General features: G+C 38.1%; 1 protein-coding gene across 1 annotated transcript; it reads right to left on the bottom strand.

The window, feature by feature from the left end:
* Nucleotides 1-44: 44 nt before the first annotated feature.
* LOC145479821 (glutamyl aminopeptidase-like) lies at nucleotides 45-19,887 on the bottom strand. The gene is made up of 21 exons (XM_081458282.1): nucleotides 19,504-19,887; nucleotides 17,582-17,848; nucleotides 16,536-16,713; nucleotides 15,732-16,002; nucleotides 14,824-14,944; nucleotides 14,258-14,412; nucleotides 13,689-13,802; nucleotides 12,656-12,790; nucleotides 12,271-12,336; nucleotides 11,563-11,628; nucleotides 9,330-9,511; nucleotides 8,713-8,810; nucleotides 7,784-7,908; nucleotides 7,178-7,233; nucleotides 6,569-6,719; nucleotides 5,660-5,733; nucleotides 4,690-4,794; nucleotides 4,161-4,328; nucleotides 3,195-3,338; nucleotides 2,232-2,313; nucleotides 45-1,596 (listed from the first exon to the last, which is right to left on the bottom strand). The coding sequence occupies exons 1-21, from the start codon at nucleotides 19,736-19,738 to the stop codon at nucleotides 1,408-1,410; spliced, it is 2,982 nt and encodes a 993-aa protein (XP_081314408.1). The 5' UTR covers nucleotides 19,739-19,887; the 3' UTR covers nucleotides 45-1,407.
* Nucleotides 19,888-20,514: the final 627 nt, after the last annotated feature.

The raw sequence follows: 20,514 nt of genomic DNA, 5'->3' as shown, positions 1-20,514 counted from the left end.
AAAAGATTCAAGTGAAGTTTGTTGATGAAAAATTTACGCGGCTTCCGTGACGCAGATTTCACCTTTCTTTCAGTTTCTCGTGTCATTTATCAGATTTATAAGTAACACTGATATGAAACGGGTTCAAATGGAGCATACTTGTAAACTACAGCTTGAAAATAATTTGGCTTTCGCAATCATTTATAATAATACGCATGCACGCGATTTGCGATGCTTTTATTAGACTGGTCATTCTTGAATATTGCGAAGTTCTAGTCACGCAACTGACTGGTCATGCGAAGGATATAGGACAATATACTTGTTTAGAAATGCCCAAAACATAACCGACGTAATACTGAGAAGGGCACTTGCTTGAAACAAGAATTTTTTTTCTTATTAGCTGAACGTCTCCAAACTAGTCCATAGTACAAATAACTAGACCTTGAATAATTTGCACGCCGAGACAAATCTTGAATAATGAACAGTCTTCGAATGACTGAGCAGCAGGACATGGGGATTATTATTGTTACGGAGAATACTGCGTTCAATTGATCACGAGTTCTGCAAGAAACCATCAACCTCCATCTAACTATGACATTGAACCTAACCCTGAGTTGCAGAGAAGTCTTTTGACGACGCAAGACGACGTACTGGTAAAGTTACGGGACCTCTTTCTGTAAGATGCTCGTGCCAGACGTTACATCAGAACTGAATGCACGGCTGCCACTACGGCGGAAGGGCTGGTTTATGGCTGCTGGTTGTTTTTTACCAGTTTGCAAGCGCGCACGATGGGCTTGAACGGAATCGAACAGAGTGAATCACTTTCAGGTCTTATTTTAAAAGTACACTGTAAATTTTATTCCAATAACAGTCAGCTATGACGTCAGTGCTCTAAGCAAATTCCTACTTATCCCCAGTATCATTTTGATCTGAAGACAACACAACTTTTCAATAAATGTTGTGGATGAAAGCATCTATACCTACACAACTAAAACGATAGATAGTTCGGCCTACAAGTATCGGAAAGGGCAAATTTATTAAGTCATACATAAAGGAGGTTTTAGATTTAACCAACACAATGTAATCCTGGCAATCCTATATGACGCATGGCTTAACCCTGTACTGTTATTTCTTAAATTCCTCGATCCTGTTAGTTTTGTCATGGTTAAATCATAGTCTCCAATTCAATTCAGTTCAAGTCTAAAATTGAACTCGACCATTTTGTCGACGACCCGCAATTTGTGATGCGTCCATATTGTATACTAAAAGAAAGAAGAATAAATTTAGAGAACATTACACTTATTTGTTAGCGTAACAACTCTTACAAAGCGTGTAGAATTTACACAAGCTGATAGGAACAAATGTGGCGTGGTAATTTTTATATTCATACTACAAAAAAAGTGCCCAGTCCTTCCCGTCCTTCGGTTACTATGCTGGCTCACTAAATCCATCGTCAGTATTTTTCCCCGCCTTGGAAAAGAAATTCCTCAACCAATTTTCCACGTCTTTTTCGTTGGTTTTCCTCCATTGTATGTTTATTTTGACTGATTCAATTGAGAGGCTAACACTCCATGGCGTGGGTCCATCTTTATTCACGCTGTTCACAAAATTAACGAGCTGCAAGAACGAAACAAAATGTTGGGTTATTTCCCTTATTAACAACTGGCGTTAAGTTGAAGTTAACGCGCGCTCCCATTGGCTGATATATGGCCAAGTGGCAATGGCTAAATCTAATTGTTAAGCAATTGTCGCCCGCTGTCCCTCTAACCGCAAGTTACTTTGACTTCTCCTTGACATATAACTTTACTCTAAACTCCAGACCAAGATTGCTCGAAAGGTGGATATCGCTATCCACCGGATAAATCAGCGTGGTTTGTTTTGTCAACACTTATCCGCTGGACAGCCATAGCGATTTATCCAATGATCTAGTTTTCAATAATGCCAATTATATTATTAGCGCGACGACTGTAGAGATCTAACCCCATTCCTGGTGAAGCAAGCCAACGTGATACCTTATTTTTTGTTTAAGATTCACATCGGTTTTAAACGTTAACGCTTCAATATCACTTGGTGCAGATAAAGGAACAACAGAAAGGTTCATTCATAATGTTCATGTTTACCGGATTATCCCAGATAGAACATTCGCACATTACAAATCCCGTCCATTGCAATTCCTTGCTTACTTTTATTGTCAAGTTTTTCCTTCAGACAAAAGTGATATTAATTGGGCTTAATTAATTTTTTTTTTTCACCTGTTGTAGCTCAAATTCTGTAGAGAATCTTCTGGACACATAAGAAATAAGGCGACGTAAAGCGTTGTAAGGACCACCATATCTGATAATAATGATAAAGAAAATCTATATTACTATAATGGGAAATGTATCAACATTTCTTGCACGGGAAACTGGCTGAAGGTAAAAAGGAGAACTTTGATTGGTCCCGTCCTCGGAGACTCAGGGGCAGTTATTGGGGCGGGGAAAACTCTAAACTGGCGAGAATATAAATATGGGCGAAGAAAAGTCTCTCGTTCTTGACTTTTCTTCGCCCGAATTTTGTTTTCTCGCTCGTTAAACTTTAGACTTTTACCCGTCCCCACTAACTGCTCCTGGGTCTCCAAGACCGGATGGATTGGTCAAAGTGGTTTGAATTTTGCAATGCAGCCGAGACAGCTAAAAAACGGTTTGTTGTCAGATAGAAATCTCTTGTCGTTTGGCGTATCAATTTCACGAAAGATATCTGAAAAACAAGAATAAATACTTAATTCTGGCGCAAGTGTCTGGCGAGAGTGGATAGCAGTGTGTATTGATCAGTATATATACTTTAAAATGACCCAATTTTAATAATGTATTATTGAACCCGAGCTTGTCCAGTCCGTGATAGAGAATAATTACATTATCATTCAGCATGTATGAGGCAATTTTGGAGCAATTCTGCCCGAAATTGCCTCTCAGCCACGTTGGATTACATTGTGATGAAAATGAGAAAAATTAACCGTGAAAAGAGCCATTCTCCAAAACAGAACTCACACTAAATCAATATAAACATTCGTACAAATCATCTCAACCATTGCACTGAACATTTATTCATGGCTGATTAAGGCAAACCATCCGAGAGAATAAACCCATAGCATTTACCACCCTTAAAGATTTGTTATTGTTTGCACGCCTATTTTATCGATACATGGTCAATATATTGCATGTAGGTGTAGTACTCACACTTTTGATATTTTTTCCCATTTTAACTGAAAGAAATTCCACGCCACGTTTGCTCCGAGCTCATTAGTGTCAGTAATGTAATGCATGACATAAGAAAGGTAGCTAGGCCCGATTTTTGAAGGATCCAAGGCGTATTCCAAGTACCTGTAATTAAAAAAATTAACATTAAGTGAAAGGGAAATAGAAAAAATATATATAAAAAATAGAGCAAGGTCGTTTGAAAAAATGTAACACGGACCATGGCATTTTTCTACAATGCAAGGTCGCAAAATTGAAATTCTGAGCGCTTTGGTGTTTAAGCACGCTTTTCCCCCGATCAAAAGTGCTTATGCTTTTTTGGAGCCAATTTACGATAATCTTGCCGACTCTTCTTGGTATTTATATAGCTTGTGTCTGTAGCTAATATAACACATTTTCTGATTCAGTTTGCTGTGCGCGATTTGTTAGAAACGTTATCGTTCCAGGACACCTAAGCACGCTTTTCAGCCAATCAAAATCAATGTTTCCGTCCTGACATTGTAAACATCGCTTGGAATACGCGTCATACAGCGGGTTTTCATGGTATGTCAGTTAAATTACGTTATTTCTGATATTTACTATGTTGTGTTGTGTTTTTATCTGTAATGTCATGGTCAAGTCATGTTACCTAATTGGCTGCTGACTTCAGTGTTACAAAAAACCCCTTGCTCCGGATCAAAATGAAAACGTGAGCTGCTACTTATCAAGCAAGATTGAGGTTTTTGGGGCGCAAAATCCCGCTGTTGGGCGCTTTAAATTCAATCTGTCGCTAATTTCTCGCAGTCTATTGATAAACCCTCGACTGTAAAACACTCATCTTCTCCCTATTAATTAGGCTTGTATATGCACAAAAAATGAGACCGGAATTGGCCAGAGATCTAAAGAGATCAGCTGGTTTGCTCAAGAAAACTGTCAATCAATATCACACGCAAAGTGACCGCCTCTTGCCTTTCTATGATCCACGGTTCCTGAGACCCTGCCATAGCTTGGAGAAGTATAAGCTTATCTGATACAACATCAGTACTCTTAAATTGATTGTAGGCAAAGTCCCACTCCTTCTCACCACCTGTTACTATTCCAAAATGATAAACCGACGACTTTAGATCTGGTGGTACTCTGCAACAGAGAAAACATACAGGTTATGTTTTTTTAGTAACCACGTTAGAGCGGTTTTTATTTGAGTGTCGAAAGAAATTTGCATTTGTTTCAGTTTTGCATTGCCACGCTAAGCGATTTGGCTTAAAAAACTCGCACCACTCTGTCATCCAATCAGAAGTAAAACCAAATGAAGTGGCCAATCACGAAGGACACAGACTATCCTATGAACCAATCAAATCCCGATGTAAATACTTGTAGCTGACGCGAAGCGCAGGAAAACGTGCGAGCGAGTTAGGAACACTTCACGGATCTACAAGTGTTCTTATGATCACGTGCTTTCCTGCCGACATCTATAATCAGTTAGATTAGTTCTACTTACGACTTATTCTCTTCCATCCACTGTCGAAACATTTGTGTCATATTTCCCAGACATGACTGAACACCAGCCGCACAATTAGCGTCAATTAAAAGAGTTCTTTGAAATCTGAAAAGACGCATACAAAGGTTTGTACAACTTCCAAGTCACGTAATCGATAATTAATTGAAGTTATTGAAACAAACGTAGTGTATATTGCTTTTTTTTCGCATATCGTCCTAGGTTTAATAACATTTTCGATGTAATAGTTACATTCGAACTCTCCATTGATAATGTTCCGATTGTACAAGTTTCCTCTGTGAAATCACTTGGAGTATATATCAATGAAAATCCAACGTGGCATTCCCACATTGATAAACTGTGTAAAAAGATCGCTTCTGCAATCGGAGCCATAAAGCGAGTTAAGCCATTTGTGCCTCAGTCTACCCTACTCTACATATACAATTCACTAGTTCAACCTCACTTTGATTTCTGCAGCCTAGTCTGGGGTAACTGTGGCAAAACATTATCTAACAAGTTACAAAAAGTACAAAACCGCGCTGCACGAGCAATAACTTGTGGTAACAAAATTTGGTAACGTGAAATGCATCAAATTATGCTTGGCTTAGGGACTCGGTTAACAAACTTGTTGTTCCCTTTCCGCGGAGAATTAACTACATGAAAAATAGTTTTAGTTACGGCGGCGCAACCCTTTGGAACAGCTTACCCTGTAACATTAGAGAGTTTGGTTGATTAAATCAATTTAAAAGCTTTCTCCATCATAATTTTTAAACACACGGCATTCAAGGAAATCAGGTTTATAAGTAGAATACTGTTGTAAGTTAAATAACATTAGGATTAGGATCTTAGACATTTTATTGGAATTTATTGTACCTGATGAATTTTTTTTACCGTGTATAAATAATGATTAAAGATTAAAGATTAAAGATTAAGTGAAAAAATAATAGACGAGCGAAACAACAAGACCACATACTTTTCCAAAAGGGTTCCTTGGTCTTTCAACCCAAGTTTGTCGTATTGAGGTTTTGTTAAATACGCCACGTATCTCTGGTAAAAGAATATAATGAAAGCAGTACATAAACCTTCATGTAGCAATCAAGACAGTGTTTCAGGGAAAAAATTACAAGAATGGATTGGGTGGCTAGTCACCCCTCTTTTAGAGAAGCAAAAAACTGGAAAAAAAAATTAAAACGATTGTGTATATTATCATGACAGAAATAAAGGCAAACACTTTGCACAGGTACGTCACTGCAAAAACAAATAAATTTTTTTCTCACTTAAATAGTTTTGGCATTGCTTGTATTTCTGGTGTAACAGTTGTCAATTAGGTTCCAATTCTCAAATTGAAGCATTTTTTGGGCATGCCCCATTGACTCTGCAATCCCAAGGTACTAGCCACCCTCCCCCCTCCCCCACACACACCTCTCCTTGAACAATCCTGTATACGCCCCTGTGTTTATATTGCACGCATGCAAGTTCATTTACTACTACTAAAATACTAATAATCCATCAGCTTCGAAACACGGGGAATCCTAACTGTAACGGTCTTTGGATATCTGATGTTTATTAGCATAGGTTTTTAGGATTTCATTTCTCCGTTTCTCCCTAGTTTTAAATTCCACTAAGAAGACATATCAAACAATCAGAGCTTGACCCCATTTCCAAACATCTCGAAGTTTCGTCAAAAACTCCTGTGCGCGTCGATTTTTCAACTCTTTTCTTGGTGTTGCGAAATGTGGTCAAACACGGTCACCCGTGTTTGATATATCACGTACACACTCCCCTTTAATACTGAGAAATCAAATTACTCCTGTGATATTTCACCGCCGAACACCAATCGAAAGCGTTACACATCTGGTAGATATCTGACACCTATCATTACCTGTACATATTTGTAAGCTGGTCTTGTGGAAGGCAGAATTTCCAGTATTTTTGAAAATTTCCTCATTGCCGATAACATGGGAACATAGTCTTCTTCTTTGGTCAGATAACTTGATATACTCAGCGGTTTCGTGTGATTCAGTAGGTTGGCTCTAAAAGGCGAATATGTATTTTCATATTTATTCGAAGGAACAATGTCAATTCATTCTATTATCCTTGTACTTTATGCTCAATGAAGACAGAAAAAAAACTGAATGTAGCCATTAATTGTTACAGATTGTTTAGCTAAGAGCCTGTCGGGCCTAAACTTTGAGACAGGTTTTCCTTTAGAAATAAAAACAAACTAGCCGTTTAACAGAGTTTTTTACTCTATAAGGTGAGTATATTTTGTGGAAGTCGGTAATTTGAAATAGGCTGAACATTCGACTGGAAAATTCTGCATAAATAATGACATTAGCAAACTAGAAAGAGTGATTCATAAATATTATGACTAAAAATAAAATAAAAAATATACTGGGTAATGTAGAAGTACGATCAGCGCCCAATTATAATGTTAGCAGTATGTCATAGGAAATTTTGCGTGGAACTGATTAACATTGCTGGGTATTACCTTGCTAAGTTGAAGGAGTCATCTATGAGCCCAGCGCGGTCTGTGGCGTTGAAAACCTGCAAAAAGAGTTTCATTAATGAAATATCCATGCCAGGCCTTAATTATTTTGACATTTTTTTCGGTAGGGGTAAAAACATCATAGAGTGATTAATCACCTGAACGACAACTGTTCAACTAAATGGTGCGTTATCTGACTGACTGGCTGACTAACTGACTGACTGGCTGACTGACTCACTGACTGACTGACTGACTGACCAACAGAGAGATAGGCACACTGATTGCCTGACCGACTGACTAGTATAGTGGAGTAGTACAGAATATCTTTATTAAGCTTTGCTCTCCAGAGAGAGGTACTAACACGAACAATTATAATGGTAAAAAAGGCTTCTTAGCACAAAAGTCATGTAAATTACTAAATCATTAATGGCTTACATTTGTGGTCACGATATCCTTTCTTTTTGGGACGTTACATGAACGCCGTACTTGCTAATCATTTCACAAGGTTTATCATTTAGAGAATGATTGAAAGATAAATTCCTGATCTTGTAGTTTCAGGTAAAACTGCCATCATATCATTGCTACTCATCAATGTCACAGCTTTTTCACCTTGTGGTAATACTGCAGCTGCTCGACCAAGGCGTCCCAGTTCTTCTCCTCATAATTAACTCGGTAGAACCCAGTCTGTCCCACGTTTCCTTTAATCAATCCATTTCCATCCCAGTTTAATTGACCTGTATGAAAAACATGAGAACAACATCACTGGATAGGTACTGGTTGATAGACAACAGTTCAGTATAATGCATACACTAAATATCTTCGCCATTCATGTTTAGTCAGCAGGGCCAGTCTTATTTTAATTAAATCATTGACCATTACGAGCTCGAGATTGTTATGAGGTGTTAGTAGAATTCTAAATAAATTTCTTTCAAATAGCAGTTTCCAATTATTTCTCTACATTTTAAGAAGTTTTAACTTGGGCATGTTTGAAACTTGCAACTGTCTATTGTCATCGGTTCAATGAAAAATGTTGAGGTTTGAAAAGTCACATAACGGTCAACTTCCTTCCTTAGTCAATTCTTGGGGAGCTGAATAATCCAGTAATCTCTAAATCTTTCCCGAAACATTGGAGAAGCGAGAAAATGTTGCCATTATGTGGACGACCTCCAGGAACTGCACAATAATGGCTAATAGTCTACGATAGCTCAGCAAATCAGACTGCAGCATTTGCAGAATTCTACTTATTATTGTATAGTGACTAGAAGTTGTTTATAAAACGATAGAGAGAAATTGATAACATATATGTGAACAATCGTTATATGAAAGTAAATTCTAAACACAAATATACTGAGGTGCGTGATATGTTGGCGGGCCAATAATTGTCTTTGAAAGTTTAAAGAAGTTACCACGCAGTACCGAAAAAAAAAAGATGTCAGATTCACTGAAAAGTATCAGGTCTTTTTTAAAAGAGCGTCATGTACCTTATGTTGCCCCAATGAAATGCACAATCGTGTACACATCCAAAACTCATGTTTTACCTGATTTATCGTCTATTATCAGGGGTGTAGTCTCGCTTGGAGGAATGGCGGACTTCTTATCTCCCTTGTAATAGGTAAATGGAATCACCCACTTGTAACTGCAAAGAAAAGCGATAATAAATTGGCGTCTAAATCATGTCAAGTTATAATAAGCTATCACAGGCAGTTTGACAGGGAATAAAAATTTAAAAAACGACGAAAAAAGCCATGAAACAAAAAACTAAATACATGACGACTCAGTTCAGTTCTTAAATATCCTTTGAAATTGCTAAAGAATGTTTCGTTACATAAATAGGAAAATTTATCCGGGTCTTGGATCAAAAGGGAACAAGTTAACGTTCAATTTTGGGCAAATGTGAATCAGTATGTTGAATTAATTTTGAAGTATTCAAGCGTTCAGTTTTTCTTTTAATTTTCACCTGGTTTAATTTCTGCTTTTCAGTCTCCAGTTTATCAATTATAATCTCAAGTATTAACTAGATAATAAAAAGAAGAGAAACAAGTATAGTCCTATATATGGAGGGCTGCAAACTCGTGCAATAGGTTTTACTCGAGACTCTAAGTTATCTTAAATGTTGTATTTTGTCAAAGTACAATGGACTACAATCCAGTCTTACTCATATGGGGAGGTTGAATAGTTTGCACTTGGATCTTTGTAATACAGAAAGCGATCTTGAGTTGCTTCATATGTATTTGGTTTACCGGACGCTGCTATGGTAACTACAGGGTATCCCATCTGCAGTGTGAATGTGTTCATTATGTCTCGCACGTTTGTTCGTTTTCCAGCAGCTGTACTAGCCTACGGCAAAGATCAAACCATGCACTGAGCTATTATCATTTTAATTATTCAGTTATTTTTTTTAACATACGCGTGTGATGCAGCTCGGCTTAAAGAAGCTCAGTCACGGTATTTTGAGTTATTTTGGCCACATACAAAATTACCTTTAAATGGTAGGAAACCTGAAAATAACAGTTTAATAAGATAGAAAAACACCAAAGAGATAATGATCAACCATAAAGGAACAAGGATGGCTAAGGATGGAGAAGATTAACACGGATTACAAACGACGAATTTGAAAAATTGAGGCTAAACTTTTCAATATGCCCAAACTGCGCCTGAGCTTCTTTAACAAGAGGTTTCAAGAGCAGCAACTGCTTGTTCGGCATCAATACTAGATAAAGAAATTGATTAAACATCTCATTCATGTTCTATTTACCAAATAGAAGGTGGTACTCTTTGTTCTCTCTAAGAAATAGAAAACATGTACCGTGTTTCTATTTAATAATAGAGTGTTTCTGTCTAGAAACTATCGGCTGATGGTTGCCCCGCCGAAATTTGATGTTCTTAAAACAAAATGCAGATTTTAAGAAATTCAAATTTCCAAGGGGCTACTATCACACCGACATCAACACTCTGCTGACTTTATTGTTCACCACTAAATTTTCTTCCGCGAGCCAGGTCAAAAATAATATTGAATTATTTCAACTTTTTTAGAAGAAAGACGTGAAATCCAAATGCAAAATTTGAAAAAGAAAACAGACAAATTACGTCTTTCAATTTTTTTTTTCCTATAAGCCCGCTTATCCACAGAAAAAGTTTCACAGACGAGTACTATCCGTCCATCCGGGTATTTTCCTCTGACGGGCACTATGGGTTTACAGTGTCTCTCCGCCGCCTTAACACTATCGCGTCACGTGATAAATTTAAACCAATAAGAATCGGACACAATTTAGTGGTAAACTATAATGAGTTATAGAAACACGAGTGGAAGTTTGGAAGAACGAGAAATGATATGCTGTGTGTTTCGACAACTTTTTCGAGTTCTCCCAAACTTCCACAGGTGTCTCTATTAGGCAATTAGATTATGAGCTCGAGATTTCTATAGAACGTGATAGAACGCTAGTAGATTTATGCTAATAACAATTATTATGAGCTCGAGATTTCTATCACGTATAGAAATCGAGAGCGAATAATCTAATTGTTTTAGTATAAATCTGCTAGTCGTTCAAAACTTTATCTAAATCCTCTTCACAGACACTTCGAAAACGCCAAGAAGCGGTCGTCATTTTGTTAACAAGGGTACTCTGCTACGCTACTCACTATCTATCACAGAATAGATAGTGAGTAGCGCAGCCAATCAGAGAACGGCATTCGTGATACAACGCTAGTAGATTTCTACTAATCTGTGATATATAGTAAGTAGCGTAGTAGCGTGCCCTTGTTAACAAAATGACGGCCACTTCTTGGCGTTTTTGAGGTGTCTGTGGAGAGGACTTAGATAAAGTTTTGAACGACTAATAGATTTATAGTAAAACAATTAGATTATTCGATTATTTTCAAGACAGGCGGCATGGCCGAGTGGTTTAGGGCGCTGGATTTGAAATATGTAGGTCCCTGGTTCAAATCCTTCACCCTACCGCTATCCGGATTTGTTCTCGGCAGTCCTGTGTTCAACTCCTCGACCGCGTTGTGTAAATACCAACTGGTCAGCCACCAGTTGGCATCCTTAATAATTTGTGTTCTATTTGCAACATTCGTTTGTTTATTTACAGTGTCAGTCAATTACCGTGACATTTGACACTTAAATAAAGTTTTTTTTTTACGGTGCACACTCAGCTACAATAGCGTATACAGCAGCTACATTTTAAAAAGGGATTTTCCAAGAGCTAGGTATATTTATTTTACTGAAAAATAGCTCACTTCTTGGTTTTTAGAAATTTTTCTAGGGCTTGATAAAGTAATACCCTTCAAAGCATTAGGTATTGAGGGTCTCGCTGCAAACAATACTAAACTGAGATACTAAAGAAAGACAAAGTAAAGAGCTTGAAGGCAGTTACAGTAAAACACACCTCCGTCATTGCATCCCAAAGATCATTTGTTTCAGCATTACCGTAGGCATGTTTGGTGAGATATCTCTAGAAAGAAATGAATGAACAAACGTTGTTGTCAAATTCAACTGACTATTGCAATGACAGATCTAGACGGGACAACATGGGACAGCCTCCTCGCTTCTGCAAAAAAAATACGCACTCCCTTTTCCATAAAGAAAATACCCACTTTTGCTCCCACTGTAGTTTCAACCACCACTTTGAGAACTTCCAGGTCCGCAGCGCATGATAGCTACGTTCTATTTTTTTTTTACTACCAAAGAAAAAGTCCCAAGTTTAAGCAGTATTACAAAGTTTAAAGATATATATTTCTGAAGCAAAAAAATGCAACTTGTAATATTTTCATTCCACTTTGAATTTTTTCAAACACGGTTCTTGAATAAATTTCGACGTCGAGTTTTTAGTGCTTTTATGAAGAAAGCATCATATTGGAGCGACCATACTACGTAAAAGAGCCAGACGAAGGGTGCAAGTCAGGTAATTATATAAATATATATACTTTAAGATAAGTCTGAGAACTATGGTCGGTTAAAATGAGGCGGCAACTTATCAACAATGAAGAGCACCCTAATGATAAAGAACATTATGTTATTATTTCCACAACATAATCTTATTCTAAGTTGCTCAAGTCATTGTTCATTTCATGTGGGTGAAGAGTAAAAGACGCACCTTTAGTCCGTCGCGGAATATGGAGTTCCCCAAAACATAATGAAGCATCAATAGAATTGACGCACCCTGACAATAAAGGATAACTCAAACATTAGTCGCAAGATTTGCTTAACGATTGGAATACTGATGAGACACCTAAAAATACAAATCATTGCGTAGAAATACTGCACAAAGCCTGTAAAACGAGTTACGTTGATGCGGGAGTTCTCATCAATATCAGTGCTAATTTACACGGTAAATTCAAAAGATCTGTTTTGTTCAGTCGCAAAGTGCCAATCCAGAAACTTGATATGTTATAATCTAGATCTGTTTTATTTGGGTTATTGTCGTAAATATCAGATATAATTCATGTTGTTTCCTACACTCCGATACACTGTACGTTTACCTTTTTGTATGAAATGGCGTCAAATATCTCTCCGATTCTTTTAGGATCCTCAACAGGAATCCTGACGGCATGAGAGTTTGCTAATCCATCAAGTTCCAAAGAGTCTTGCACTGCTCGAGCGATAAACTGGTCGATCTATAAATAGAAGGAAGTAATTTGTCAGACATGGTAATTAATATAGGGTCTCTTCATATGAGCCCGGTCAACCGGACTGGCTCGGTTTCCTAGATCTCGCCTCGCCACTCTTTACTTCGTAAAAATTTCGATGTGTTCATATTAGAGGCCGGGCTGGCCCGGTTACCGAGATCTCGGCTTTTGCGACCGAGATCTCGGTGACCGGGATTAAAATTTTCCCATATGAACACTCCAGCCCGGGAGGAAACCTTTTCGGCAAAATAGCTTCGCTTTCGGAACATAGCGGCCAAAATGGCATAATTTTTGTCTTGTAAGTATGTCCACTTCAAAAGCATGCGAATTAGCTTTATTAGTAAAGATACAAGAGTCCACAAAGCTACGACAGCCGCGAACGGTACAAGTTTATGTTGCACCATTTTGGTTTTGTTTCTTGGATTTCATCCCGGTCGACCGGGCTGAAATTTCCCATATGAACAGACCACAAAATTCGTCCCGGTAACCGAGCCAGCCCGGTTGTCGGGCTCATATGAAGAGGCCCTAAATCACGCGGTTGAGTGCAGTGCTGATTCAAGAAAATATTTTTGTTTGCTGTTCATGGAAAACAAAATTTGCACTTTTACTTGCATGTTGTTTCATAGAACTGAAAAAAAAAAATCAGTATAACTGTCCAAGGTTCTCTAGACAGTTCTGATTTTGTACTTCAAGTATACCTAATAATACTGATTCTGGCTTAAAATCCTGTCGACCCACCGTGATATCATTTGATGGCTGAGATCCGCCTGATCGTGCGCTATTTGGGAAGAATTTGACTGACTCGTGATAAGTTATAAGAATCCCGTTATAATGATTTGATTCTTATTGTCACATGCCCGGGTGCATTTTCTAATCATGCACTTACAATTTTCCAGTCAGGATGAATATGGTCTATCCCAATAGCACTGACGTAACTTGCAAAACCCTCATTTAGCCAAAGATCAGTCCACCATTCCATGGTGACGATGTTACCGAACCACTGAAAAATATGAAGTAAAATAAAATAAAATGCAAGTTAAGGAAAATACCATGGTACGACGTTTCAAAAAAAGGCCTGAATGTGAACTAGGTACGACACTGCAATAAGCCAACTCAACTAGTTAAGCTCTATAGTGATTTTGGATGACAAGCTACTGTGTGTATTTTGAATTAATTTGTATATATATTTTACTGACTGCAGTACATATAGACGTTGCCTCGCCTTGTCTTGTCAAGGAGCCAGCTGAAATTGTGTCGTACAGGCTAAAGGCGCACTGTTTTCGGGATGTTGTTGCCCGTCGTTGCACGTGAACAGAGCATGACCGTAGGTGTTGTGATATTGCGCGCCGGTTGGCTCCAGACTGTCTTTTCGTTCTCGCCCATGGGAATGTAAGTTCTAACTTCACACGCTAAGGCATGACCACATGAATTCGAAGATTGTAAAGCAAAACTTACCTGATGCCCTACTTCGTGTGCGACTAGTTTTGCGATGCCTTCTTTGGACGATGACGACGTTTCTCCTTCCTTCAACAACAATTTTGTTTCGCGATATTTGATGAGACCCCAGTTTTCCATACCTGAAGGGCCAAATGCTGGCAAAGCAATCCCATCTGCAGGAAAGAGTTGTTACGTCAATATCATAAACGTGTTTTACACACAAAGTTAGTCAAAAAGCTAAGTTCTATTCTCTTTCCTTCTCAAGGCCGAATAGAAAACATTTCTATTTTAAGTGAAGGAGACAAATAATACAACAAATAGTGAAGGGAACCGCCAGAAGTCGAGTTTCTTCACAAGAATCTGAGACATGCTGAATACAGCTTGGAAGGCAGAAAATAAAAGAACGCTATTTTACCCAACGACATTTATAACAAGGAAAAATAGCTCGAGTAAACTGGTCGGCGTCACTGAAGTGATGTGATATTCACAAGGAGTGGTATACATGGGCCTGATTATCCCAGTGGAAAATAATACAATACAACCTAATTTAACACCTAAAAGAAATACATAAATCTTCTATTTACCTGACTTTGGTAACGGGTAGGTAACACCAAAGAATTCTTCAAAATACGTCATGGTCTCATTTGACACTAGTAAAGCGTAGTCCACCTGATCAAGAGCTTCCTCTCGAGAGTAAATCCTGATCTACATGTACAGATGGGCAGAAATAGCAGTTATTAGCAGACATAAGTAGTATTCTACTACTTATAGTAAACTATTGCAATGCTGCAATTTCATTGGCTGAGCTATTGAACACCATCAGCCATATGTGCAGAAGCTCATGCAGTGAAGGACATCTACAAAACGACGACGTTTTACCTCTTCCTCCAAAATCTTGGAGGAAGATTTAGAAACGTTATTGGATAATTTAGTACTCAATAAAATTCACCATCTTGCCATTTTAATACCTCACAACGTTCCAATGAACTGCATGATGAGCTCGCGCACACAACTGCAAGTTTCAAATACCAATTCATTCCTCACGCAATGACGCTAAAGTTTTAAGGTGTAATAGTGCTAACAGTCAACGTAATTGTAATGGCCCTGAAATGCTAGCCATACCTTGTTTTAACTATATAAGAATTTTTTTTTAATATGTAACGACTTACATACATTTGTTTGTAATAACGGGTGAGCTGAGTGACGTAAATTTCATTTTTTTTGTCGATGGGAAATCACGTTGGAACAATTAGTAGACCAAAAAAGTACTTTGACCGCGATACTCGTGAAAGAATAGTGTCATGGAATGTTCAGTCATTTTTTCCGACGTAAAATATAAAAAGTGCCGGCCAAAAAAATAACCAATTAAGTTTTAATAAAACCGAAAATAAACAAAGGTAGCTACGAGTGAGCAAGCCATTAATAAGGACTGCAAACAACAGATTTGAAAAGGACTCAACCGTCGTTGCCGTAACTCGTTTACGTTCCAAACCTGAATTCCATTGTCCGTCTTTGTCTGTTTATACTTGAAGTCACCCACAGCAAACGCTGCTAGATATGTTGACATCTTGACAGTTTTGTTAAAGCGGTCGTATTTCCAGCCATCCTTTACTTCACTCTGGTAGATTGGCATGTTGGACAATGCAATTAGACCCGGATCGTGAACGAGAGTCACATTAAAGGTGGCTTTCATCGCAGGCTCATCGAAACATGGAAATGCCTTGCGCGCCCTCAGCGGCTCAAATTGAGTTGCCGAGAAAAGTCTGCCAAAAGAAGACAATCATTGTAAATGATTAAAGATAAGAGAAGGGACAAAAGACAGTAAATACTGGATGAAACCTGGTCAACTCAATGATAAATTATTAATGACAAATGGGGCCAAGAAACGTTTCTAAACCAGAGAAGCAATAAATAGCCTTGTATCAATCAGTTTTTTTTGTGGGAGTCGTAGTGGCCTCATGGTTAGTACGCACGACTCCGGATCGAGCGGTCCGGGTTGGAGCCCTGGCCGGGGACATTGTGTTGTGTTCTTGGGCAAGACACTTTACTCTCACAGTGCCTCTCTCTATAAATGGGTACCGGCAAATCTAATGCGGGGGGTAACCCTGCGATGGACTAGCATCCCATCCAGGGGGAGTAGAAATACTCCTAGTCGCTTCATGCTACTGAAACCGGGATAAGCTCCAGCCTGGTGGGCCACTTGACCCGTACGCACACTTTACTATCAATCAGTCTGACTCGAACAAACAAAAGCAAGATAGTATGCTGTTGTCTTTGAGTACTGTTAGATACTCACGATTCTGTGCCATTCTTGTATTTGAAGGACGCTTTGTACATTCCTCTCATATCATCTACATATGCTCCTGAAAATTCCAGTGTTGTGACATATTGATCCTTTTCCAGTGGCGACTCCATTTCTATGACAAAAAATTGGTTCTTTTCGAACATGAAGTATCGCTTGATCTCCAGGACTCCTATATGAGAAAAGTAACGTGTTGTTTAAATCGCAGGACCGGTATGTTCAAAGTAGTATTAAGATGATCCAGGGTTACATTAAACAGGAAACAAAAAATACATAAAATAAATAACTTAATGAATTAATTAATAATTCGTATTGTGGCTGAATTGAACACCATATACTAGAAGCCTCAGTGTCTTAATCTTATAATATATGCTATGTGAAGCTGACGTGATTCCATGAGTATATTATGATATCTAGCTGACCTGTGTAAGCTCTTGATATTACATGTGTCCTTTTACGATTGCAAACTTTAAGCCGGTAATTAAATAATGCTACGTTTTGTATTTATTTTGCAGCTGCGTTGTTGTTTGTTGTTATAGCAGCCCGCGGGGGTTTTTTCAGTTTCCCTCCCGAATAGTTATCTTATTTTTGTCACAATTAATATTGTGAATGATTTTAAACATGGGTAAATAAACAATCAATTTTTTATCTTTCTATTCCATAGTCTGTACCAGTAACAGATACATCGGAAACGAAAGTACTTCATTTGGCTTCACTGTAACCATTTATTAATTTCATATAATCACTTTATTGTAACACACCATAAATAAACAGGTAATCATAAATAAATGTAATGCAACATCAAGGTCTTCATATATTTTAATATTAACTATATTACTTAAAATGCTGTAATGTATATTATTACGATAAATCTGAAAAAAGAAGAAAATTGTGGATGAATAGTATATTTCCGTAATTCCTGTACAATACTTAGCCGAGTGATGGTCTCACCCTAATATCTAACTTTATTGATAACTGTAAATAACAATCCAATAAGTTTGTATTGGTTGGATGTAAATCATTATGAGATTTCCACTCACCTCCTGAAACTTTCCGGACTTCAACTTTGGTAATATTCATGTCAACAGCATGAAGTAGAACATAGGGCGTGGGACTCAACACATCGACCCAGGTAGCCACAGCTCCTTTAAAATGAGGCTTGTTTAAGTCGATGTGTAAAGTGAGGTCATAGTGGTATGGTTTGACATCTCTGGGAAGGCGAATTTTCCACCAAGGTTCTGGACCGGGTGTAGTAGGACCAAAAGATGTCGGACCAACTTCTTCTTTTTCTCCTTTTTCAATTGGAGCTAAATATAAAATTATGGATTCATCAGTAGATTAACAAATTATTGTGAAAAGATTAGCACAAAACCAATAAACTGGTGATAGCTTATTAATAGTCAGAAAAAAAAAGAAAACAGGGAAGAGAGTTTGAAAAGCATCGGAACAGTAGTGGTAACCGTGCATTGCAAACCGCTACGCATTTGACTGATTAATTTGCGCGTCACAAGATTATAAGAAAGAAACCAAGAAAGGTTAAGCGCTTTGGAGAAGTGCCTTCAGTCAACTACCAAATGTTGTTTATGTTGTGATAGATAAAGAAAAATTACAGTAGAATCCTGATTTCTCGAACCCTCATTTTTTCGAACCTCCTGATAACTGGAACCAAAAGTCGTTTCCCTCTCCTCAGTCGAACACTGTAATTTTACCCCCGATTTCTCGAACTATCCGATTTCTCGAACCAATTAATTTAATTTTCGTTTCCCTTGGAGGTTCGAAAACTCGGGATTCCACTGTAACTGCAAAAAGTTTGCTTTTAATCGCTCATTCACCATCAATTTTCAATTGGACGATTGTTACAGGAAAATTAGATCGGAAAGATGAGCAAGTAAGAAGATAAAAAGGCAAATGAACTGAAGAGTAAGAAAACCCAGGGAGAAAAGAAATTTGTTTACGCATATAAACCTAGAATTGTAACTTTATTGGGAAATGCATTAAGCCTGATTTGAACTTTTACTGTAACACTAGGCAGTGAAAGGGCTCACTAAGTTCAGAGAATCCTTACTTCTAAATGCAGCGATGGAAAGGAAAAGCAAACTCAAACACCGAACAAAGCGTAGTTCTCGCCTGATTTCAGGGTCACTCGAAATTTAAGAAATGTTAAACGGACGTTTATGAAGTACTGGTTTTTGCGTCCCTATGAAACACTACCGTTTATAAATATTTGTTTTCATGAAATTCTAATTGTTTTAATATGTTATCACCGATGTCAGTTAAACAAAGAGCTGTATGCATAATAAATGTATGGGGTTATACGGAAATCTTGCCACTTCGGCTGCTGAATACACTTGTTCTTTACTATATTTTTTGGCCATTTTTTCAAACATGTGCCGATAACCAGTTGTCTTTGCAGGGCTTGCTGTTTTAACAAGCGACAACTCCGAGCTCTTTGTAAATAAAATTATGCAAATAGTGTGGGTTGTTTATTTAAGCGCATAATTGTGGAATTCACTGTCTGACTCCACTAAATTTGCATAAAAATTAACTCTGCTTTAAGTCCACGAAATTTGATGTCCTTCATTGCTAACTGCAAAAAGGCTTCTGCGTCGACAGAAAAAAAAAACAAACAAACAAACCAAAACCCGAAACCTTCTTCTGATTGAAAAGCCTGTTCAATGAATATAATAGCTAGCATACCATTGACAATTTATGAATATCTACGCCCGATAACTTTGATAGCAATTATTATTCACATCGGCATATGATTAAATATCGAACAGTGGAACTCTGCTCAAACTCGTCACTAGTTGAAAACCCGTGGTTTGAGTGACAGTGTACACTTACGTGAAAATCCGGCCTTACCTTAATCAGGCTGATTGCCAGTCGCTCAACTCCTCAAGATTTACCATGAGAATAACATTTCAACACAATGATAAACTAATACAAAGTCAATATTTCTTACGTGTTATTTGTCGCCTGTCCTTCGCTCGTTCGTGACCTAGTACTGCTGCCAGGACAATTATTATAATTAGCAGAATCAAGAGCAAAACAGCAAGAACTATCAGCTTAGTTTTGTTCAAGAACAATCCAGGAAACGCGTGAAATGCCGCCAGTTTTCCCGAAGGCTGCACCTTTGGTTCGCCGTCCACCTCGAGCTGTTTAAGAGGGATCTCGGCTTCACTGTGACAGTCTGCCATCACTTTATGTCTTTGAAGGAAGTTGGTAGTAGAATAAAGGTTGCTTGATAATTATTTGATGACACTAAAATCAGATTCTAGATATTTCATGAACTGTCTGTTCATAACCTGCTGTCGAAGTGCTCAAAACAATTGCCACCGATATTCATGTCACGCTAGCTTTGTTATTGAAAATGTGGAGCACCTGCAGATTCGCCACGAAATCGAGGCTGAGCCTGGATAATGCTCATAATCCGATTACCTCAAAGCCAAAAACATCCAATTTTTTGTAGCGTTTTCAAATAGTAGCATTTATAATATATAGAAAAGTTAATTGTAAATTGGCTTAAATAGCATATAACTGAATAACCAGATGGTTGATAGGGTGATTGAGTAAACAATCCAAAGAGAGGAACATTTCATTCTTCAGCGTCTGTTGTGTACTTAGGCTCTAGCACGTGACGGTGAACATTAGGGGGTGTGTACCTGTGGAAACTCGTACCTGTACCATTCCAGTCCAGTTTATCAGTGATGGCGAGTTTCTATAATACGTTTACATGACAGGATACCTTTCCTTCAGCGGCCCACGTGACGCCACTGATTGGCGAACAACACGGCCAGGTACAAGCGCTATCTTCTCTATGCTGAAACCAGTGGACCCTGTTCATTGTTTGCTTGATACAGAGGTTCTAACCCTTAAGATGGAAAAAGGGATAAATATTTAGCACCATAGGCGTTATCACGAGTGGCAAAAGGGCGAACTTCTAGGGGAGTCCGGCCGCCGTGAAATTTTGTCA

This window comes from Orbicella franksi, chromosome 2, assembly GCF_964199315.1.
Source record: "Orbicella franksi chromosome 2, jaOrbFran1.1, whole genome shotgun sequence".
Lineage (NCBI taxonomy): Eukaryota > Metazoa > Cnidaria > Anthozoa > Scleractinia > Merulinidae > Orbicella > Orbicella franksi.
This window is presented reverse-complemented; position numbering and strand designations above follow the sequence as displayed.